The 24,524-nt window shown below is 37.8% G+C and overlaps 1 protein-coding gene across 1 annotated transcript; it reads left to right on the top strand.

Annotated features, from left to right (window-relative positions):
* Positions 1-6,753: 6,753 nt before the first annotated feature.
* Positions 6,754-24,152, top strand: ASIC5 (acid sensing ion channel subunit family member 5; the record flags this gene model as incomplete). The annotated part of the gene is made up of 10 exons (XM_082282596.1): positions 6,754-6,793; positions 10,334-10,640; positions 12,553-12,784; positions 13,941-14,060; positions 14,951-15,100; positions 15,665-15,812; positions 17,277-17,333; positions 19,407-19,575; positions 23,241-23,332; positions 23,953-24,152. The coding sequence occupies 10 exons, from the start codon at positions 6,754-6,756 to the stop codon at positions 24,150-24,152; spliced, it is 1,515 nt and encodes a 504-aa protein (XP_082138722.1).
* Positions 24,153-24,524: the final 372 nt, after the last annotated feature.

Raw genomic sequence — 24,524 nt, forward strand, 5'->3', positions numbered from 1 at the left:
GTGGTGGGGGAGGGGTGGTTATAGCCTGCCTTCTCTCAGAGGATGTATTTCTAGATTTGACCAAACCGGCACAACTCCCGATTCAGCAACAGAAAGCTTCAGTCAGTCAAATAAATTGGTAAGACAAGAGCAATTTAGAAAGTTTCTTCCAGTGTTTCCAACATTTCAAATTCCTTGTTTAAGGACCTCATAGCTGATTGGTCCCAAAGCTGTAAAAGACCAATTCCTGAACAACTGGGTAATATTATGGGTAATATTTGCAACCATTCATTTAAGAAAGTTTAATCTCTCACTACCTGAATTCAGATCTCTAACCGTTGCAACTACAACACATTTCAAACTCTCTTAAGATCAGTGGAAAAGATGTCTTGATGAGGACTTGAAAACCCCTGAAATAAAACCATAGACAATACAGATCATTCATTCACCTTACTGGCTGCCTTCATCTGATCTCAGTAAGGCTCCAAAGTGTGTAATGAGCTTGGTAGCAAAATAATTTTTTTAAGTGACTTGTATGACCTGATTATGAAACTGTCTGTTGGCAGTATAGATGATAGCACAGGTTACAAGAGCCCTCAGGTTTGGATCAGCTCAGAGCCTTGAACTTTGACAGGGCTGCAGATACCCTTAGAAACAAAAGTGCTTCTGCCATGCTGCTCAAATTTGGGGCTCTCAGTAGGGACTTCATTTTTATTTGAGCAGCCTTCATATCCTAACAGAGATTTTATAGCCACTTTGTCATCTCTCTCTACTAGCATAATCATAAACAAGTCTTGATGAAAAAAGCTCTCCAATGTGAATATATCTGAAAGTAAAACATAACCTTGATTTTAAATGATGGTATTGCTTTTTTTTCTCAAAATGTACCTTCATTTCCCTTTTTCATGTTGAACACTCAGAACCACAAAGAAGCAGATCTAACCACACACATAACTTGCTGTTCATGCTGCAAATGACTGAGCAAGGCTGTGAAAACCAAGAGTATATGTGCCTGTGAGCTTTTATTTAGTTATTTATTTACTTTTAACACTTGAAAGTCAGATAAAAGGCCTTCTTTTCATCACAGAGGACTCTAACCTTCAGCAGACAGTGAGAATGTTCTATTTTGTGACTGGGCTGAACACAAGACAAACAGTTACATACAGCAGAAAAAAAAAAAACCCACAGCTTCCCAGAACTGCTCTTTGTGGCCTTCAAATGAACTGTCACAGCCTTCGTGACCAAGCATGGGAATTGTTAAGCACCCTTCTTAATCCACCCTTGCCCCACTTCTCCTTACCTCCCCTTCCCCAGGTGGATGTAGGGTGGCTGGCTGGCTGCAATAGGGTTGCAGAGCAGAGACAAACTGAACTTACTTGGACTGAGAGAAGTGGTTCATATGGGCAAAAAAGGAGCCTCTCTCTAGCCTGGCCAAGGGGAGGTTTGATGTAAGGCAGAGGTGGCCTGCAGCATGATTTACGGATACAGCCAGAGCCAAGGGTCTGCGTGTTCTCACTGTGGGGCTCTGTCTGAAACATTATGTTCTGATGAGGACAGGTAAGCAAGACTGACCTCCTATGTACTGTCATGAATCCAACCAAAGTGTGAATTGGAAGTGACCTGTTCACCAAAGCCAAATCTCAAGTTTTCCTACATGAAATCACTTACGGAGAAGAAAAAATGCACACACAAGTGGTTTGGACAGTGTTACCCATTCTACTAATCAAACTCTCATTCTGATTACAAAATCATCACAGATCAATTTGTTTGTCTAGTGTTTGCTAACTTGAAGAGCTCAGAGAACTTCTGACTACAAATGACGTTTGAAACTTCCCAACACTCTTGTCCAACAATTGCAGACTAGGAGCCACCCCACACACATGGTTTCTACCTATGTAACAATGCCTGCAGTGAGTCAAAGATCCAAGTAGGTCATGCCATGCTGAAAAGTTTCAGATAGAAAGTAAAGGATGTCTTGGGAAGAGCTATTAGAACAAAAGAAACAAACATTAAAAGACAAAACAAAACACCATCAACAAAAAAAAAACCAAAACAAGCAAAAAACCCTTTGAAAAACTAAAAAGGAAGCTTACCATGCAATAATTTCCCCAGCATATTCATCTAAGTTTCCAAAGTTGATAGCCCAGGACTTCCCAAGAGGCTTGGGTCCTTACACTTAATAACCTTTTTGTGGATTCTGTGAATCCACAGCCTGCAGCAATGACTTCTATAACTGAAGCATGTATCATGTGAAAGAATATTTCCCTGTACAAGTTTCAAACCTCCTGCCAAATAATCAAGTAATTTTCATTTCTGTTTATTACTAAGTCATGGCTAATGAGAAATAGGTGCATTAGAACTTTGTAGTCCCAGTCACCCTGTTCTGCACTTGTGCAGATTCTACTGTGATCTTTGTAAGATGAAATACTCAAAACAAAAATATATTTTCTATGTATAGATGCTGCATTGTTAATTTCATAAAATTACAGTGATGAAATAATTCGGACAGCCAACACAGAACTGTAATAGTATATAATATATAATAGTATATAAAATATAATAACTGCAATACAGCTGCTACAGTTTTGGTTGACAAGGTGCAACTCAAATTGCAGATGTGAAGCCCCCAGTGTCCTAAGCCAGAACTTCACTGTTTTGGCTATTCTGCCAGCACTGAACAAAAATCACTTCCTCATCCAATTTAATAACAAAACAAGAGATAGACAGGTGAATAAAGACGCATGAAAGGAAGGTGAAGAGCAGAAGATAAACTTGGCACCAAAATGTGTCCTCTGCTGAAATGAGTGTTTCATGATTTTCAAAACTGGACTTGCTATCTAACTAGCATTTGAAATTAACAGTTGGTTTTAAGAAAACTAAAATTGGGTGACTCCAGGCTAAAACAAACAAGCCTAAAGTTGATGCAATATTAATAACCCAATCAGACATCTGTACCTGGGGGAGGAACAGAGCTCAAGGTCTTGCAAACTACAAACAAAGAGATGAGATAGTGCTGGAAAGATTATTTTTTTTCTTTTTAAATATTGCATTTGTTCAAATTCTTAAACAAAAAGAACTGTATCATCACTTCCCAGAATACTTTTAACTTCCATCTATGTTTCACACACCCCAGCACAACCTTCCCCATGCTCTCGCTCATTTGTGGCTCAGCAGAATGCAGTAGTATTTCTTTCACATGCTGATAATTTCTGACTGATAGTTATTCCCTGAGTATGGAGAAAATGTTCTTTCACTTCTATTGTCCAAACACCCTCTTTCAATCAATGTAAATGTATCAATGCCAGCCAGAACTATAAACTTAGGAGAAACAACATACCTTGAACACATACCACAGCATTGTCCCAAGGCAAACCTACCCTCTATTAATGCCTTGCAGCCAAACATTTCAGGGTGCAATTCTTTAGTACAGGAAGGCTGTTGTTCTTCCCCTCCTGAACATTCCAGTCCTGGTTACCTGTCAGATCCAGTGAAGCACAAACTTGGAACCATAAGATACTCCTATGCCTCCACGTGGCTCAGTTCATGCTGCTGTTTACTCCATGGTACAGCTGTCTGGCAAGTGCAAAGGGCTGGTTTAGGACAAATGTTGATAAAAATCGCTAATTTTGTCCTATTCAGTATTATCTTTAATGGCTGGGGTGATGGAATAGGTTGTACACTTCTTAAACTGACAAATTAGAACAGCCTGGAAGGTCTAATAGCATGCTGGCAGATGGGAGCTAGAATTCAAAATTACCTTGATGCACTGAGATCAATAATATGCAGCTTCTGTGATGCAAAGAGCAGTACTTTTGAACTTCAGCTGTGATAACCAAACTAGCAAATAAGAAATTCTTTAGAGCAAATCTTATACTGGAATTTTTAAACAGAAAATTTATACATGGCATGGAATCCCTCCTTTTCATCCAGCATCAGAAATAATTCATCCATTATATTATGTCCTGGGCACCACTCTTCAAGACAGATGAAGACAATAGGAAAGGGCTCAGAAGAGGATGGCAAGAACAATGAATGTTCGATGTAGAAAATATGGCCCTTAAGAAAGATGGAAATAATTTCACTGTATAACTAAGAGAAGATTTTGGGGGAAAAGTGAGAAATATCTTCCTTTCAAAAGGAAGAGCAATAAGCAACTTCCAATATACCAGAGCATGGGAAAAGGAGTAACTGGTTTAAATTATGGCAAGGTAACTCAGACATAAGAAAACAATAAGTAAGGAAATATTAGTATCTGTAAGCATGAGAAAACAATGAGAGCTCATAATTTCTCCATTTATAGCTGATTCCTCCTCAAGGTAGAGAGAGACTCAATCAGTCCTCAAACTCTCCTTGAGCACCTTCTGCTGCAGCCCCTTCTACCCTGCTGTCCCCCCTTGCTGAATCCAGTGGCAGTACATGCTTGAAGGAAGGAGCAAGACAGATGTTTGCATATACCATTAGTTACCAGCCTTCCATGAAATGGCAATGACAACACTATAACAATCCAGATGGCGATCGCTCCATTGTTTTTTCCTCTCTTTTCCCTTTTTGCTACTATTTTTGTATGAATTGAGTAAAAGTATTTGTAGTCTGCTATATTAGCAAATGCATTACTTCTGTCTTAAAAGTAGATAATATTTGAGATATTTCTATTAAAAAAAGAAAGCAAAGCCAAACATCAGTAGCATTAATGTCAAGAAAGCACTTACAGAGTGCCATGCAATGTAACAAGCATTGGAAAGAAACATTTTAACAGATTCTAAAAAATACAAAATTGCCTAATGAAGCTAAATATACACCAAATACATACTTGTGTATGCATGTATTTTATCTCAGCAACACTTAAGAATTCTCAGAAGACATTTTGCTGCAACTAGGCTATAAAGAATTAACTTTATCAGAAACATTTCTATCTATTTGCCTCAGGAAATAGCTATGTAGTTACACTGGCTGCAGCACTATTTTTTAATTTAGCACCATAACATAAGAACTGAACAGCACTTAAGACTGACTTCAAATAACAATTTGAGTACAAAATTTGCATTATGTATGAATGCAAAAAGTGGTGACCACCTCTGTCAGCAGTTGGTTTTCCTAATCTTTACGGCATTAAGTATTAAGGAATGGTTTAAATAGCCAGATACAAATGCTAGGAGTGAGCAGACAGAGCAAGCTGCCTGTACCAATTTACAACCTGGAAACTGTTTGTCCAAGCCATTAGGGAAGGATGAACAAACATAAGATGGGTGGTCCTCGCCCCTTAGTGTTTGCTTAAGAATTAATATAAAACAACCATAAAAGAAAGAAATTTTTCAAAATCAGTTTCTTATGTAAAACACAGTGGGACAACAACAGCCTTGTTCATCTAAAGTATTACATAAGCATAACAACTCTTTTTAAGGCAGCAACACAATTTAAAAAAAAAAAAGTTGAATCATTTGCTGTATAGAGAGCAAGTAACTTACAGTTTGTACTTCCTTATTCTATGCACATAACAGTATAAAAGATTGACATAATTCGTTTTATGAGCTCAAGCAACTTGGTCAAGAGGTGGTGTCTGGGTTCTGTGAATTACAGTGGTTAGCATCAATAGGACTCAATGGATCTGCAGCGCTCGGCAACTGCTCGGCAGAGCATCAGTTGGGGTCAAGTTACAAACAGATCTTGGAAAACTGCTTGAGTCAACACAAGTGCTGTGCAAAGCTTGCCCTGGCAGAGAGCCCCACCAGTGAGGCAACACTGACAAATGGAGCTGGGAATTCCAAGAAGTAGAGTACAGAATCTTGTCAGCCAGGAACAACTAAATGGAGTTCAGTGCTTTACCTTGTTGCGTGTAGCATTAAAAGCACAACCAGAAAATAGCAAACAACCAGGCAGTGAGACACCAAGGAGCCAAGCTAATACACCTGATAACCCAAGAACACTGTAGGTGATCACCTGGACAATTACTAACAGAGAGAAACAAAAACACAGCTCAGAAGGAGAATGCGAGGGGGGCTTTTTCCTTATATTTTCCTAAAGCGTTAATCAAGTACATCCCACATTTGAATTTTCTAGTCTTTTTATTCACTTTTATTAGATGTTCAGTTCTTTTCTTGAAATAAATTTCAAGCAAGATAATATTGCACATTAACACAAAAGCAGTCTCTGTCCTTTTGCATAAGGCCTTGCTGGAATGATTAAGCCTGCATGTATATTCATCCTTGCCCACAGGGTGGGTTCTTATGAGTATCAGCTCATTTTTGCTGAAGTCCACAAGAATATGAAACCTGGAGCTGGTCATGAAGACAGCTATTCAAAGTGTGACTGGACTGCATCTTGTTCCTGATGGGAACCTAGTGAGAGACATTTATTACCCTCCAGACCAAGAAGGAGCTCCTTATCTATTTCAAGAGAAGCTATTCAGTTCTGAACAGCACAGAATTTCTGTGAAGATAATTGGCCTTTCTAAAACAAAAGGAAAAAATATGAAAGAAATTTGCAAGGTGATGCAATGCACAAGTGCACTTGTACTACTATTAGCATAATATGTAATTGAAATTTATATAAATGCATACGTCTGATCCTGTAATAAAAATAATCTTCTCTTTTACATTGAGGACCATGTTAATGAAAGGCAAAACATAGCAACCTTGGCAGGTAAATTACCCGGTCCCATGTGTCATCGAGTATCACCTCCCATTTAGTGTTCTATAAAAGCCATTGCCCAGCAGTGACCACAGTGGTAAGGCAGCTTTCTGTCCATCCCTTCCTTACTGAAATAAGCACGGCCTCATGGAGCAGCTTGGGAGATTCATTCAATCAGATGCCAAAGGTAGGTGACTAGGTATATTAGAGTACTTTAGAGCTTTGTTGTCATCCTGTCCAAAAGTAGCAGTAGTGTACCTTTTCAAGATACAAAGAAGAAGGGAGAGCTCAAAAAAGCTTGTAGAAAATAATCTGTATGCTTACTTAAGAAAATAAAAAAGTCTTTAGCTATTGGTCCTCTGTGTATTTAGAATAAAGCTAATACAGTTTTAACTAGGCAATTCCTTCTCTGAATAATACCACACTTGAATGATCTTTAGATTAAGGCAAAGAGGAAATCAGAAATCTATCTAGACTAACTAACCCTAGCAGAGAGGCCATACAACCTTCCCAAAATAACTTCTTTCAGGTAAGAGCTCTGGAAGAAGACAAGTGATATTTTAAAAAGCCATTTTTTAAAGTGTATTAGTGAAAATCCAATCACAATTAAACATCAGGACTACAAAAACAAAAGTGTTGTACCTTATTTTCCCTACAGCTTAGCTTCCAGTTCTTCCCACTCAGTCCTGTTATATCTTTTTCTCCACTAGATCAAGGAGCCTATTCTTATTATCTATCAGTTACTGTGCAAGTAGTTATAGATGGTTACCAGTTGCCTGCTGGCTGAAGTGAAAAAACCCTTTAAATCCAATTTATAATATTACCATTAAAGACACTGTGAATTTATGAAGAGATAATTTCTGAATGTCCCTATTACTATGTGAATTTCTATTTTAATCTCTGTAAGCCCATAACAGTATGCCCATGTATCCCTGGTTATACATGCAGGGAAGTAATTTCCTCTTTAACAACATTTACTGGGAAATTAGGTTTATCTATCTAACCTTGATGGCTCTCAGGGCTTTTCCAGTAATCAATGTTTCCTGAGGCAAAGCACCTGCAGCCCATCCTGAACATACAAGCTACAGTACTAGTTCTTACATGCAGGTCCTATATTTGGTTCCTAATATGTCATTTGCTCCTGAAGCTGGATTCCTCGAAGTCCTTACTTTTTTACTTATCCATTCTCTACTCTCTGAATCCGCTATAAAAATTTGGTTTATTGATATGTTTGACTGTTTTGTTTTTTTCAAGTAGCTACATTAAATGTACTTTGTATTGCTACTAAAAGAACATTGTGCTCTAAAGCACTTACTGTCTTATGTGTCTAAGTCCTTACAAGGCCTTACTGTCTATGTAGCAGCAACTTGGATACTCTAACTCTCTTACAGCTAGTTTGGCTATGTTGGTTACACAACCTTAGGCCAGGTACACACAGCCTAAGTGTTGCACAGCATAGGATGTGACAACCCATCCTTAAAGGGAAGGAAGGATTAATCATTTATGATCTCATGCCCATCCATTATTGTGGTGTATTATTTTACTATTTGCTAACTAAGACCTGGAATAACCATTCTATTACTAATTATATATCACTGGAATGTATCTATTCCTCATAAACAGAGCAAATCACAAATCAATGGCTATTCCCAGCTTACATATTTGATACTATTTTCCAATGTACCCCATGTGAGCAATTTCACACCAGAAGTTTACCATTTCACCCCTACTTGGCGTAACCAACAATAGTTTTTCTTAATTTTTTTTTTTTTTTTTTTAATAATAGCATTTTCTAAACAAATCTGGAAGTAGGGTGAGGATTCCTTAAGACACTGACAAAGTGGTGCTGATTCCTCTGGTGAGAAACCAGAATAATTAAAGCAGCAACATGCTATTGTTAGATAATCTTAAGCATTAAAAGCAAAACTTTTGCAATCAGGTGAAACATCATTTCTACTTCCTACTATTTACTGTACTAGCTATGCACAAGAGCTGAAATAGGTTTAGTTACATGTTTGCATAGATTCAAAGTTACACTTCTGCTGATTAAGGTAACCAGTGTTTTATGATGGCACTGGCATTTTATGTAGGGACATGCTATCATTTTTGTACCTAGCACAGTGCATACAGGAGAAATAAACACCCATGGCACTATGCTTGGAGAAAAGGATCTGACCTGCCCTGTGGTCTCTTGTTGGAGTCTATAGGCAGCAGATGCAGACATGTTAGAAATGTACTTCTCTCTGCTCTTTTTTGGGGAACATGCAAAGAATTCGCCTCACTGCCCATGTGCTAGTGAGAGAGAAAATCAGAAATCCACTCCATTCCAGCATGATGTACAAAACCACACACGGCTGAACAGATTTGCAGTGGGCTCCAATAGTCACTAGAGGTAGGAGAGAAACTTTTGAACAGTTTTGTAGCGGAAAACTGATGATAAAACAGATTCATAGTAAATTATGTAATATTGATCAAAGTTCTTACACAGACCTTAAAAGAACAACATAAAGTAAATTCAGAAACATTTTGAAACCCAGCACCATCTGGGATTTCATTATCATGGTCCAGAGACTGTGGACCAAAGAAACATCCCTGAGTACTGATTTGGTCCCAATGTGGCTTTGGCAGATGACTCTTACGTCCCTTTGTTCCTTTGCCTGACTGTAATAGCCTCAAGCAAGTCAGTCTTTAAAAGGCTATATTGTCTTCCTACTACAATATCAAACCTAGTTTTTGGTTAAAAAAAGAAGGGAAGCATTTAATTGATGTTAAACACTGATTTAAATAATATATTTTCAGATATTAATAACTGTCTCACATACTTTCTTTGATTTACTGTTTTTATGGATTTACTTAATGTCAAAATAAAGTAGCGGATAGCGATCCGTAAAAGAAGCACTTTGCAAAGAGAGTGACCCAATTATGACAAGGTACAAAAAAGGTCTCATGAAGTTTCCCTCATTTGGGTATTTTGGGAGAGAAAACGTTTTTAAATCCATGTCCAAAAGATTATTCAGCATAAAGCATAAGAAAGTTCCAGGTACTGATAACATTTATTACTGTTATAGCCCTTAAACTTAGATTTAAAAACTGTTTGGCTTGGTTTATTTTAATATCTGTTTATAGAAAACATGAGGCAAATGAAAACTAAACCCATCCCGTTTCAAAGGTATGGAATCAGACAAGTATGAACCTAAGAAAATGAGATTAGATATTCTTTGGAACCTGTAACCTTCCAAGTCTTATTCTGAAATTTTTAATAGTGAAAGAGTGAAATTCCCTTTTATAGCATTCATATAATTCATTTTTAACCTTGTTTGTCAGAGCATGTGTGAAGGACCAGTCCTTTATTGGGTTGTTACTGCAAAAATGAGATGTTTAATTTTGCACATTAGGATCACAGCAACATATGGTTTTAGATCCCTGAGGTATGTCAAAATCCATTTTTTTCCCCCAGAAGTGGAACTACTCTTTTAAATTAAAGTGCTTAAACATTTGTGGGCTTGAAATATTGCAAGATATAGTTTGTACTCAGGGCAGCACTGAGCTCATCTCTTAGCACACAACTCTTCCATCCTCAGAAACAAGTTCTCCACTTAAAGAGAGAATTTACAATTAAAGGGGAATTTTACATCTGCTTTTCAGCATCAGAATTATGTGGATTCCTTTCTTAAGTGACAGTTAAATGGTGTTTTTTAAAAATGTTTTCCCTTTGTTCCATATTCAGGAATATTGGAAAAGATACGGTTGTGTTTAATAAAGAAACTGCTGCCACATTTGGAAGACAGAAGGAGGTATCATGAGGAGTTTGTCTCATCCACTTCATTTCACGGCGTGCATAACATTGTCCACACGCAGAGCAAGGCTCGCAGAGTGCTGTGGCTGCTGATAGTTGCAGGCTGCCTTGCCACTGTCATTTGGCAGATCTGCAGTCGCTTCATCTACTACTTCAGCTGGCCAACCACAAGTACAGTGGTGGTTCAGTACGTGGAAAACATCAAGTTCCCCTCTGTGACCTTTTGCAACTTGAACAGGTAAAAATGAGGTCTGTTGTTTGCTCTTGAGACACAACACATCTTTATCTGAAAGCAGTCGGGTTCCACAGCTTGTTTGGACAAATTACATAAACCAAGGGAAACATGGCTATGAGGGGCATGTCTTCCACACCACCACATGATACTTAAATGAAGATGAAAATATGAGAATCAAGAAAAGGAGGTTGCTTTTATAATCTTCCCCTTCATTCAGATGACAGGATTTTTAAGTTTCACAACAGAAGTTGGAATAGAAAAACTCCTCTGGTGGTAGTGTTCTATGTAGAAGCGTTGCTTTTACAGTGTAACTAAGGGACAGTCATCAGCCACACCCAACTTAAAAATAAAAGACAAGATTAGCTGATGATTTTAAATAGAAACCTCAGGCAAAGGTAAAAATCTTAGGTAAAACAGATACTCTTTTTTCAGAGGTGCTCAACCTTTACAGCTCCAGCTGATGTCTGTGGATTCTGCAGGAGGAAAGCATTTGGGTTGTTTGGAAGTCATGTGTCTAAGCAAGAACTTCACTCCAGATTTCTACATTTGAAGACAGTGGCCAACTGCCAATTCAGTGCAGCCACTTCAAAAATAACGTAGTAAAACCACAGCCTGGTTTTTAGAGCAAATACGTAATTCAGGAACAGTTTTAGAAGCACAGAAAGTTTATCCACCTATTTTTTTCCTCAAAAAATGTAAGTTTTCTTAGTTTCTACCTTTTGCTGGCAGAATTAGCCAGAAGTCCAAGTCATTCTGCCTCCCTATGCCACCTTCCCATTACCTGCATAAAGCCACCCTGTGTTATACCTCACAGTATGCACTGCAGATGGAAGTACCTCTGGTTGCAGTGGGCTGGCTGTTACAAATGTGCCTTGCTTCTTGTAACCATAGCAGCAGCACATTGTAAGGAGTCAGCTACTGAGCATGGCTTTTTTCCATCTTTGTAAAAATTTCCTGCTATATCCATCTGCCATTCATGCTGTGCTTATCCTCCCCTCCAGTTTTTAGTAACTAGGAGTTTTTTGTTAGCATGACAAAGAGGCACAGGACTCCCTCTGTCTTTATTTTTTGATTCAAATTCAGTTGTGAAGAGCTGATCCTACTAATCTTCCTTAAACTGGGGCATTAGAGCTACTACACAAATACATTATATTAATACATTTTTTAAAATAAGATAAAATGTCAATGCTAAAGAACATGGCATAGTTTCATTTGTGCTTATTCTCTTTTCAAAGTTATAATTTCTGTAAAGCCTTACTTTACTTCAATAAAGAACTTCAATGCTGTGCACAAGGAAAGCACCACCAAAGTCTCATCACGTTTTTGAGACTTTTCTAGTGGATTCAAAGAGTAAGGCTCACCCTTGATTTAAGCCACTGTGCCACCAGCTCATGGGAAGGTAGACTGCCTCTACACTGGGGTGTAGTGCCTTAGTAAAGCAGGTACATAGATTATTGCAGATGCACTTAGAGTTCAATTTTCCAAATTAAGGAAGACAGCTTTTTTTGAAAGAGATAGCTCCTCTCAGCTAGTTTCCCACTTATAAATGCAATTGTTCAGCTTGTCATGAGTTCTACAAATCTGCTTGTTGGCTTATGTGAATTGTTAATCTATGCAGGAGATTTGGTTTTTAATTTTGAATACCACATACAACATAAATGTTTCCTGTATGACTGACCAGAATAACCATTGGAAGATGTCCATTTTGTTTCCAGGTATGGAAGATACATTCCTAGAGATAGACACTATATTGTTTATCCATGTTCTAGGAATCAAACTGCAACCTGCTGGGCAAGAATCACTTACAGTTTGCGAGCAGACAAAAAAATTGTGTCACAGTTTTGTCAAGAACAGCCTTGAGATCAGTCCTATAACTGCAGAATTCCAAGCAATTCTTTCTCCTTCTCACTGACAGGTTTCAAGCTCATGCAGTGAGCAACCTGAAAGTAATTTTTTTAGTTTGGAACATTGTATCTGCAATACTCAAAAAATTTGCTATGGAAGATAAATATTCCCAGGAGTTAAATGATTTCCTTCTTGGGAACCAGAACTTCAGCATCAAAGAGTTTACAAGGAAAAATGGGTTTTATCTGAACAGCAGCACATTGCTAGAATGTGATTTTTTTGGAAAGCCATGTTACCCACAGGTAAATATGTTTATTTCATTAAAACAGTAGCATGGAGAGGAAGGGGATACATTCTTACACTCAACATAAGACATCTAGTTCTTCCAGCTACTCCCCCTTTGTTCCCTTATAGTCAGACAATAGAGAACAAAAGTCCTGCTCTAAATTACCCCGAGGGCCTCGATTCTCCCACTGACTGCACAGGCAGCCTGCTGGACTCTCTGAGCTGTAAGATGGGATTTCAGTTTAAATTGCTCTCTGCCTAATGCCACTTCTGCACAGACAGCAGCCTTTGAAAGCTGTCATACCTCCAGGCTATATCTAACAACCTTTCCCATCAGTGGCCTGTAATGAAGGACAGTTTGAACAAAGTTTTTTCATAGCTTTGCTCTTGAGGTCAAGAATATAGATAGCCAGGGTAACTATATGCAGAGCCCACAGGAATTTTAAATATCGCAGTGAAAATACCCCATCTTTGGGAAGTTTGGACAACAGCCAAAAAATATGATCATCCCATTCTTATGTTGATTCTTCCGTAAAGGAATTTCCAACTTAAACAGAAAATGTGAACCAAAAAGTTAATTCTATATTCTTTCAGTTTAATCTAACCTTTAGATATGCCATAGTTTCTAAAATCAGACTTTAGAGTCTGAAATTAGGCATCAGAGACTTCTCTTAACTGGAAGACACTAGTGCTAATAACTAAACCTAAAGCAATGAGACGCAGTCATATTAAATTATGAGGCGTTTTCAGGAAAAAATGCAAATATTGTATTTTCATATGTAACATGACAATTAGTTTTGAAACAGTCTTCACTAAGCAGCTAACAGAAAAAATTAAAAAGTTATTTTTGAATATATAATTTCTACACAATGTAACCGGTATAGAAATAACACAGGACCTCATTAAATTATTCTGAGCAGCTCATAAATATTAATAAAAAATGCAAAATTTCTCCTTTAAACTTTACTTTCCATAGAAAGGACTGAAATACTTTTGAATATTTCCATTAATTACCACTTTTCTGATTGTAATATTGAGCATTTTGTGGGGGGGAAAATAAAACAACCAAAATAATCCAACAACCCTAGTAGTCCCTCTCTTGCATTGTAATTATTAAGGAAACTTCAATGCTCTTTGTTTCATTTCACTCTTCCCTGTTTTCCTTTATTGAAGGATTTTGAACATGTTTTCACTGAATATGGAAACTGCTTTACTTTTAATCACAATCATCTCTCCGCAAAAAGAGTGAGTTTGTCTGGAAGAGGCTTACATTTGCTTTTTGATGTCCAGCAGGTACAGCTATCCTCAGGATTATAACAACAAATCATGTAGTAACTTATAAATTAGTGGAGGAGTTTTTTTCTTTGGTTTGGGATTTTTGTTTGATTGGGTTTACCCAGACCTTCAGAATTTCATGCACAAAATTCTAAATCAAGACTATTTCCAAGTGAGAGAGTATTTTAAAGGAAGGACCCAAATAGAGATTTAAAAAAACAGAATTATTATTGACTCTGTCCCCAGCTAAGGGGTGGGGGGAAGGTTGTGAGTGAGCATATACATGCACTGTCCACCTACAACTGAAACACGTCATCAGAAGAGTGATTTAATTTTATACAAGCAGTTCATTTAATAAAAGGCCCAGTAGCAAAGGTCACCTGGTGCCACTTTCTAAGTAGCACTAAATTTTAGTTACAGCAGCCAGCCAAGACCTGGTCTTTGAACTGTAAATTATTTCTCACATTAGAATTGTCTTCAGCCAACAAAAAGCAGAAAACAGGGAATATCACCTTGTGAGAACAGGAAAGAAAACTAAAGACAAACAACTTAGACATTTGCTTTTGTTCTCTGGAATTATGAGTCAGTAGTGAAAGGTTCTGAAGAGAATAATGGAAAGTTTGCTAAAATGTGATGGGTAGTTGCAAGTAAAAGGAACAAATATTCAAGTTATGAGTAAATGCTCATCTATGATTTCTTGCTTTTAAAATTGGGGGATGCCAAAAGGAATAAAAAGGTTAAAAGTTTATAGCAACTGGAAGGAAACCCACAGAGGGGAACAAAGGAAATTCAAGTCAGTAAATTGCCAAAAATGTTACTAAATAGCATAGTACCACATTAAAAATATAGCTAAAGCTTCAGATCATAAGCAAGGTCAAAACTACCTTAAACAATTCTTTTTGTATTAGGACAAATTCACTGATGAACCTACTCTTGGTTATACTGATGCTGGAATAACTTTTATTATCCATTCACCCCAAGAGCTTCCACGCTTTGATGGTTTAGGTTTATTGACACCAGTGGGGATGCATGCACGGGTAGCAATCCGCCAGCTGAAGGTAAGGATTTTGTCCATGACCTGGAAGTAGTGTTTTTTACTGTCTCTAATTCTCTTCTGAAGCACTGACAATGAATTAGACATTTTGGAATGCATAATATTTATTATGCCTTAGAGACTCCAAGAAATAACATTTCCTCCAGACACAAACAAAATTACTGCTTTTTTGGGGAGGATATCACTGGTTTGCCTAATTTGTCTCTATCAAGGCAGCCTTTCTTTCCTGTAACTTTACAGTCTCATTGACAGATAATGATAAAAGGACACCACAGCATTTCCCTATCAACATATTCTGCTACCATTAAGGGGGTCTCAGATTCCTAGTGGAATCCAAGCAGAGTGGAGTACCATTTTGCACTAGGCTGTCTGATCAGGCCCTACTTTTGCTGAGAGAGAGTAGGGATGAATTTTTAATCCCAAGAGCACAAACTGTAATTAAATCACAATGTTACAGCTTATGTCTTCAGCAGGCTTCCTTCAGCAATTTAAAATGTGAAAAAGCAATACCTACATTTAAAACAGAGACCAAAAATTGATTATATCTTTTGTTATTATTACCCTACAGTCAATTATCCAAGAATACCCATGGGGAGAGTGCAAGCCTGATATAAAGCTTCAGTACCACAAGATTTATAGTACTAATGGATGTTTGTTGGAATGCAAAGCCCGGTACATACAGGACTGGTGTGGCTGTTTGCCATTCATTCTTCCAGGTATTTCTCAGGAGCATCATCATACCACACACTGATCATCTTCCTGGAAGACCTCACATGCAGATATGAGGGATGAGGGATATCTCCAGCTGAGATTAATTAAAATTCCAAGAAAACAAGCGAGACATTTGGTCAAGCCTAGACCGAGCATCTGGGTCATTGTCTCTTCTTAGGATACAGTCCAAAATATGGAAAGAAACAGTTATGCCTTAGGCATGCAAGACAGGTCTGCAGTCTTCAACCTACATTCCTAAGGAGCTGGCACTAAACCTTTAAGAAGGCATATACTTTCACATGTACCCCAGACAACTTACTTTGCAAGCAGGTATTCAGCAGAAGAGCTTGCTTGAAGACAGAATGTGAGGGCCCCCACATGAGCCAATGAAAGCTCCCGGCAGCAGCAAAGGCTCTACAAAAGCCAAAAAGCTCTATGGAGCCTTCTAATCAGCCTCAAATGTGGAGCACCAGGTGCATGCTGTAATAATCCCCTCAAATATCCAAGCTTCTTAATCACTCTAGAAATGTAAAGCAGTAACACCAAGCCCTCACACCTTTTCAGCATTAAATGTAACAAAAGTATTGTCACCTAAAGCAAGAGCTGGAACCCAAATCTCTGGCTTTTGTGCCTCTTTTTTCACAACTACTGGGTAAGAAAGCCTGCACTTTCTGACTCATTGTATTTTTTAAATATGTTCAAGCAAGGTAGAATATTCTTAATAAAGCAGACCCATTAATGTGTAAGCTCTAGCCTGTTTGTTTCAGACCCCCTGGGAAAGGAGGTTGGCAGAATTCTGCAAACTGCCAGGGAAAGGGGGTTGCCAAGGCAATTAAGTCTGGGTCCCCCATGCCTGGGGTGACAGCTTTATACAAGGACAGTTAGCTGAAGGAGGGCAATGCCTTCTGGAATTAAGTGTGCTAAACTGCTACATAACATTTCCATGTGAGGGAAAAAAAAAATTAAAAATGGGATGAAACTGAGGCCATCTGAAATCTGAAAATTTTGCTCTACCTCAGGATACTATCTTAGCCCTTAGGTCTCCAAACAACTCTTGCATGAAGTTCAAAATTTCTGCAGAAACACATGGGATGTAATCATATATCAAATTTACCTTACTTTGGTTTTTTTTTTTTTATCATTTCCACTAGGAAAAGCAGAAAATCCTGTCTTTAGCAAGCTAACACAAAGAGTGAGCCACAAGCTTAAAGGCAGTTCTGGCTGGTACACATCATGAAGATGTTTGCTCCAACAGCAGCCTCCTGGCTTGGTCTGTTGTGTCTCCTCACTCTGTATCCCTTCTGGTGTTTGCAACTGCACTGTGCCCAACTGAATTGATTTCTCAGTTGTGTAATCATTAACGTGGAGTTGTGAGCAGGCTTTGATGACATTACATTTCAGTTTAGTACAAGCAGAGCTAAGGGTTAGATGGTTAATTTAGGCTCCTAAACCTTTTTATTTATTTTTAGGAAATGGAACAGAATGTGACTTGCTGAAGTTTTACAAATGTGTTTATCCAGCAGTCTGTAAGTAATAACTTCATATTCATGTTTTCTAAACTGGTTCCAAACAGTAGACAAAAATAAACCAAAATACTGAAAGTAATCTGAAATGGAGTACATCCCAGTTCATTTAATATTCTGAAGACAGAGTCCAGACAGAACATGAAATATATGTCCAATAAAAAACAAAGAAACAAACCACACAAAAAAATACTCCAAAAAATAAATGTGTGTATATATAAAAAAACTAATAGAAGAATTCATTTTAGCAATCAGAAATGGTTTAAAGTGGAAGAATATTCAACTAATCTGTTTTCAGTTACCAAGCCTCTGGCTAGCATTTTCACATCTTCATGGTATCATCCTTCTAGATCCAATGTTGTATTCTCTGTGCAAAGAAGGGTGAACAGCACAGTAATAACAGGTTTGTTAACTGGTAAAAATATAATTCACTGGACTTTAAGGTTTTATCTTCTTAAAAGTAATTATAAATTTTGAAAGCACTCCACATGCAATTCTTTTCCATAAATAAATAATCTGCACACAGTGGATATGTGTCACTTACAACAGACTTTCTGGAAAATACTTTAAAAGGTAATCTGAGAAGTAACTTTTCATGAACTTCAGAAAGTTTTCTTTTTAATTGCTTGGTTTCTATTGTGTAATGTGACTCTCTCTGAGTGATTAGTAGACTCAGAAGTTGGTGGGGGGGGGACTGTTTTGATTAGGTGTGTGCAACATTCAAGCCAGATCTACTACTGTGAACATTTCCCTTTTTTTTTTCCTGTGGCTATTTTGAAATGGATTCCACTAAGTTCACATTCTTATCTAACCACAATCTTTGAAAGCCTGTCATCAGGGAAGATGTATATTATTTTACTTAATAGATATTCAGAGACTGAATTTCAAAGAAACCACAGAGCGCTAAGCAAAAATGACCCTAAAGTCCTAAGAAGGATGGATAGGATTCAGAGCTGGACCCCAGAAGGTCTGTAGGTATATGGTCCCCAGGATCCCATGTTAGGGGCTGACTCTCCTCTGACAGTGTACGAGAGGTAAGTCATCTGATAACAAAATCTCAAGTAAGAGCACACTTATCCAGTATCTGCAGGACCTACTAAGAGCATTTATTTTAGGAACTCTAAAGGCTGTAAATCCAGAATTAAATCCACAACCCCAGCACCCCTGAAGAATATTTCAAATCATCAGCTAACAGGCTGAGATATCTCCTCCTCTGTGCTTTGCAAAAGTGACAAGCCCACAAGCAGAGTGAACAAACACATCCTCTGCCACCACACAAACAGGACAAATAGAGCATCAGAAGCAGGACATTACAGTACTCATCTCAGAGTGATGGCTTATGATTTAGGAAACATTTATGCCTTACAATTTTTCATCTACATTGTTTTTCTCTAGCTTTCTCAGATTTCGGTAATGATTACTTTCTGTTAGAACCTTGTTAGGGGAATGGCTCCCCACTTTCATGAGCACCCAGACCTGAAGAATTTTATGGCTTCTCTTTGGTATTCGAAGAGACAAAGCTTTCCCTAAGCCTTCTTAGCTGTCCTGAGCCCAATTACCAAATGGAAGGCAGGGATTAAGGTAGAGTGAACTTTGTTTACCAAGGTCTTTATACAGTTATCAGATGATAGCAAATTAGAATTGGAATTGCTCTGAAAGATGTTTCTGTGCACTGAAATGAGCTGGGAAGGCACCAAGACCAAGGATATACACCTAAGTATTTAATTAGAAAGCACAGAACATGGAAAGTCTTTTGTTGTTCTTTTGCTTAACAGTGGGTGAGAAATAATAAGCACATAAAGCCCCAATGAATGCAGAAAGACTTAGAGGTGCTATATTTCTTTGGAAAAAGTGAGAAAAATATCCCAACCCTTATTATCGTGAACCAGTTTCCCAAAGGACAATTGCAAATACTTCTTTGCTCCTTCAAAACTGACTAAGTATCCACTTTTTTGGGGATAATTAACCCACACATTAAAGACAGTTAAAAGTAGTTTATAAAGTATTTTTTAAAAAGTTTTTAAACTGTGTGCGTTTTTAGAAATATTATATAAATTATTTCTTCTGAAATTTCAGATGATATAGAGATAAAAGGATTATGTACAGTAGGAACACACAATTCCACTTGCCCTGCCCCATGTGAAGAAACAGATTATCCTACCACTGTCACCTATTCAAACTTGGGAGGAGAAAAAGCCATAAAATATTTTTCTACAAAACTGAAGAAAAGCCCAGAATACATCAGGTAATCTTGCTTAACACCTTGTCTAACAAAGAAATTATCAATTCCTTATAATGGTGCTAGCAGAGCGTATGATGAAAAGATGACCTTAAAAAATATTCTTACGTGCAGTATTAATAACATTGTGAGATAACATAATCTCTTGGACAAAATTGGTTAAGATTTATACAAATGCATATATATAGATGTATGTATGTATTAGACATATAGGTACATATATGTATATAATACACTAAGATGTATCTAAGACTGTGGATAAAAAATACTAGATAATGCAATTAAAAAGTAATATTCTCAATTACCTTCTCTGTCATTGACTCCTATAACAAAGCTTTTTGATCGCTGCTTCAGTTAAGACTAAAGAAAAAGCAGGGTTATCAAACCTATTCACAGTCCATGTGAGCCATCCATTCAAGAGAGAAGAAATCTTCACACTTCCACAAATAAGGGCAATGAATAATACGAATAGATGCTATATAAAGTTTTTTTCCTTTCAGCTTATTCCCAAAGGAAGCTTGGTAAGCACTGAAGACCTAGGTTTTACTGTATTGGCAATGCCACAAATTTAATAATATTTTCCACTGTTAGTAGAGTTCCCTAAGACCATTTATATTATAAAAGATATTTAGAAAATCTTTGGTACAATATTAATTCTCATGAGGTAGCAGAAGAGTGAAAGGGGATGGTTGTGTGCGATTGAAAGCACTACACAGCAAAAGAAGGTAGTTCTCCACCCAATAGAAGATACCTTCTAGTGTGAAAACACCTCAACACTACTGACTACATCTTCTATCCAAGAAAAGGGGATAGGATTTACGTTATGCATAGAGCTGTGCTGCTCAGTATGCAGACTGCACTGACCTAATCTGCATACTTTTAAATTCAGTGATGCCATATATCCTTACGCTTTAATAGACCATACGTGCCTTACTGTTATAATGAATTGATGCCAAACTTCCTCACAAACACAAGCATTATATATCAAAAAACTGAATTATTGCCAGATTTTTTTTGCTAGAAAGAAATGATCTAGTTTTCAAAGAAAATTTAATACAGTTTCATACACTGAATTGCCTCTTTCTCATAGCCAGAGATGTCAGTAGTACAAATAAGTATTAAGGCAGGTGCTACCTGAACTCATAGTATATAGAACATCAAAGTAGGTTTATAAACAGATGTAGAAAATTTGGTTCTTGAAGTATATGAGTTTCATTGTCTCAGTAACTTCAGTTTTCTCACTTTTGAAGCCATCAATCTGCAATGCTTGCATATGTTTATATATGAACAGGAACTATACAAATCAGAATAGTTGGTTTGGATGGGACCTTTAATGGTCAATTAGTCCAACTCCCCTGCAATGAGCAGGGATGTCTTCAACTACATCAGGTTGCTCAGGGCCCAACCTGACCTTGAATGTTTCCAGACATGGGTCATTCACCACCTCTTGGGGCAACTTGTTCCAGTGTTTCACCACCCTTGCTGTAAAAAATGCCTTCCTTGTACCTACTCTGAATCTACCCTCTCTTAGTTTTCAACCATTACCTCTTGTCCTACATCTACAGGCCCTATTAAAAAGTCTGTTCCCAATGAACATTATGAAAATTAAGCCTGTTGTTATATGCAAACTATATTAATCCCTTGAAGACATTTTATCCTTGTTGATTATTTTATTGTCTGTAAACATCATGCGCAAGTCGGTAATTACTCAATTAAGCAAGGGAACATACAGGACATTCCCCTGTTACTGGGCCTTAACCAATAGGAATCCTGCCAACACATTAATGAGTACATATTCCAAACTATAAAACATAGAGATGTATTTATTTCTGAAGATGGAAGGAGGAAAATGTTAAATATTTATTGGATAGTTCTGCTAGCAAGTCCATGACAAGGGCAGAAGCCTTACCAAGAGAAGCTAGGAAAAAAAGATTATTTTTATAAATTACTGCTGAGTTTTAGAATTATCACCCAAAGAAAGAGAAGGGATGATTTTGTATAGAAAGAACTTTATTTTCATGAAAATGGTAAATGACCTCATTGTCACGGTCAAACCAAAAACCTGTAGCTGTTAACACTTCTGAAGAATCATAGAATGCTTTGGATGGAAGGGACATTAAAAGTCATCTAGTTCCCATCCTTGTGGGCAGGGATAGCACCCTCTAGACTGGGTTGCTCAAAGCCCCTTCCAACTTGGCCTTGAACACTGCCAGGGATGGGGCATCCCCAACTTCTCTGGACAGCCTGTTCCAGTGCCTCACCACCCTCACAGGGAAGACTTTCTTCCCAATATCTAATCTAAACCTACCCTCTTTCAGTTTAAAGCCATTCCCCCTTGTCCTGTCCCAATATGTCCTTGTAAAAAGTCCCTCTCCATCTTTTTTGTAAGCCCCCTTTAGGTAATGGAAGGCTGCTATAATTTCACTCCAGAGGCTTCTCCTCTCCAGGCTGAGCAGCCACAGGTCTCTCAGCCTGCCCTCAAAGGTGAGGTGCTCCAGCCCTCTGACCATGTTCATGGCCTCCTCTGGATTTGCTCCACATCCTTCTTATGATGGGGGTCCCAGAGCTGGATGCAGCACTCCAGGTGGAGTCTCACAAGAGTGGAATAGAGGGGCAGAATCACCTCCCTTGACCTCCTGGTCACTCTCCCTTCGATGCTGTCCAGGCTAACTCTGAGGGCTGCAGGTGCACAGTGCTCATTCGTGTTGAGCTTCTCACCAATGAACACCCAAGTCCCTCCACTTAGGGCTGCTCTCATTCTATTCTCCATCCATCCCACGTTTGTGCTTGTGCTTGCCCTGACCTAGATTCCGTACTTTGCACCTGGCCTTGTTGAACTACACGAGGTTTGCACAGGCTCACCTCTCAAGCCTGTCCAGGTCCTTGTGAATCGCATCCCTTCCCTGCAGCATGTCAGTCACACCACACAGCCTGGTGTCACTGACAAACTTGCTGAAGTTGCACTCAGTGCCACAGTCCATGTCACTAAAAAAGATGTTAAACAGCACTGGTCCAAATACTCTACTTGGACATCGACACATTGACATTAGCTGTGCAATCAGGTTTTGTGTCTGTTTTCTTCCAAAACCATTATTTTTATATTCAGTCTAGAACTTAAGCACAATCTTTCTCTAGGCAATATATAATAAAGAGGAGCTCTACACTCAATCATTACACAGGTCTTGCTCCAACTGAGATTTACCTACTCTTCCACTTTGGCAGCAGGCAAGAATATAATTAGGGAAGTGAGGCTACTAGCAGAGGGTAGAACTGAACATCCAAGTTTAGGACAAGCACTGCTCTGCACAAATATGCCCATTGAAATAAGCACAATTAAATAGTATGTAATTCAGAGTGGTAGACTATACTTTGCTTGACATTTCCACTCAAGTTTCTATCAATGACCCTTAAAAAGCATGAGTCTATCCCACAGTACAGATCTAGAGCTACTTTTTCAACACAACATGAAGATCTACTCCTGACAAAGTGCTGTTGTTATTAGGACTTTGGGTTTTTTCCTTCTCTGATGTAACCGATTTTGATAACACTCATCTAATTTTTCATTAAAAGACACCATCACTCTCCCTGAACTCAGACCATGCTGATAGATGTTGGTAAAAATGAACTGCACTCCCAACTGTCTCAAGTAAACTCTATGTATTTGTCATTAGGCAAAACCTTGTGCGCATTGAGATTAAATATCATGATTTGAGCTACAAAATAACACAGCAGCAGAAAGCCTTGACTGTCTCTGAGTTGCTTTGTAAGTGAATGTTTACTATTTATTTATTATTGATTAATAATTAATCTAAAAATAACAATTTTTTTAAACCCTCTTTTTATAATTGTCTCTCCTCCTAAACCAAAACCTATGTGGGCTTCTGAACAAGAAGCCATAATTTTTATATTATAATAGTAATAATCATGTCTGTCTCATGGTCATTTTTGATACTGTCTCCTGTCATTCCATTAAAGAACCTGGGATATGGACAGCAGCTGAGAGTAAGAATTAAGTCTGGCACTAGTTTATGGCTGTAGCACAGGCAGGACTGTAAGAATAGTGACATTTTGGGGATTTGGAGAGGAGAGGGAGACCACGGGGATGAGAAGCAAGGGAACAGTTAAAAAGACATAGAAGTAGTAAATATTTTAAGTATCTCTTTCACAGTAGGATATCTTGTGTTGTACTTGCTTTATTTAGAATTTTCAGAAACACATTACTCTTCTTCAGTAAACATTCTTAAGAATATTAATTCTGTTTTCTTAAAGTGATGGATTATGTGTATTGAATTTATTTAACACTTGAGTCTGGCAGGGTTTTGTTTGCTTGCTAGACTAAACCAGATGCTTTGGATGACATATGTTTATTTTCTTCTATTACAGCTGAAGTAGGTGGCCAGCTTGGATTGTTTTGTGGTGCCAGTATGATTACAATCATAGAACTGCTAGAGTATATTTTTACTAACTTCTGTTGGATGTGCATCTTTCTTCTTTTGAAAGCTCCTGAAATGCCTCAGTGGAACAATTCATCCCAGAACCAACCAACACATAAGGAAAAAAAGAGGGGAATACAAGAATGTTAGTGGATTGTAGAAGTTCAGAACTAATTGGTTTTGCAAATTCCCTTTCCTCTTAAGATACAAAGGAGACAGTAATATTTTACATTGCTCCCTTGTCTGCACTCCTTATTCTCCCTTTTATTCCCTAAAACTATTTAACTGTACTAAATAAATTTAAAGAGTGCATTTCACAGTCTCACTTTCCTTCTCATGTAAAGAAAAAATGTTATCTTTAACTAAAATTTTACTTTAATAAATTAATCTTTTAAATAGCTTAACAAGTGATGCTGACATACAATATAATTTAGCATTCATGACCCAGTTTTTATCTTCTGTATTTTGAGTGATGAGAAATAATACACATGCCAAATTATCTCACAGAAGTTTCTTGACCAC

Source organism: Coloeus monedula (genome assembly GCF_965178545.1).
Source record: "Coloeus monedula genome assembly, chromosome: 5".
NCBI classification, from domain to species: Eukaryota; Metazoa; Chordata; class Aves; order Passeriformes; family Corvidae; genus Coloeus; species Coloeus monedula.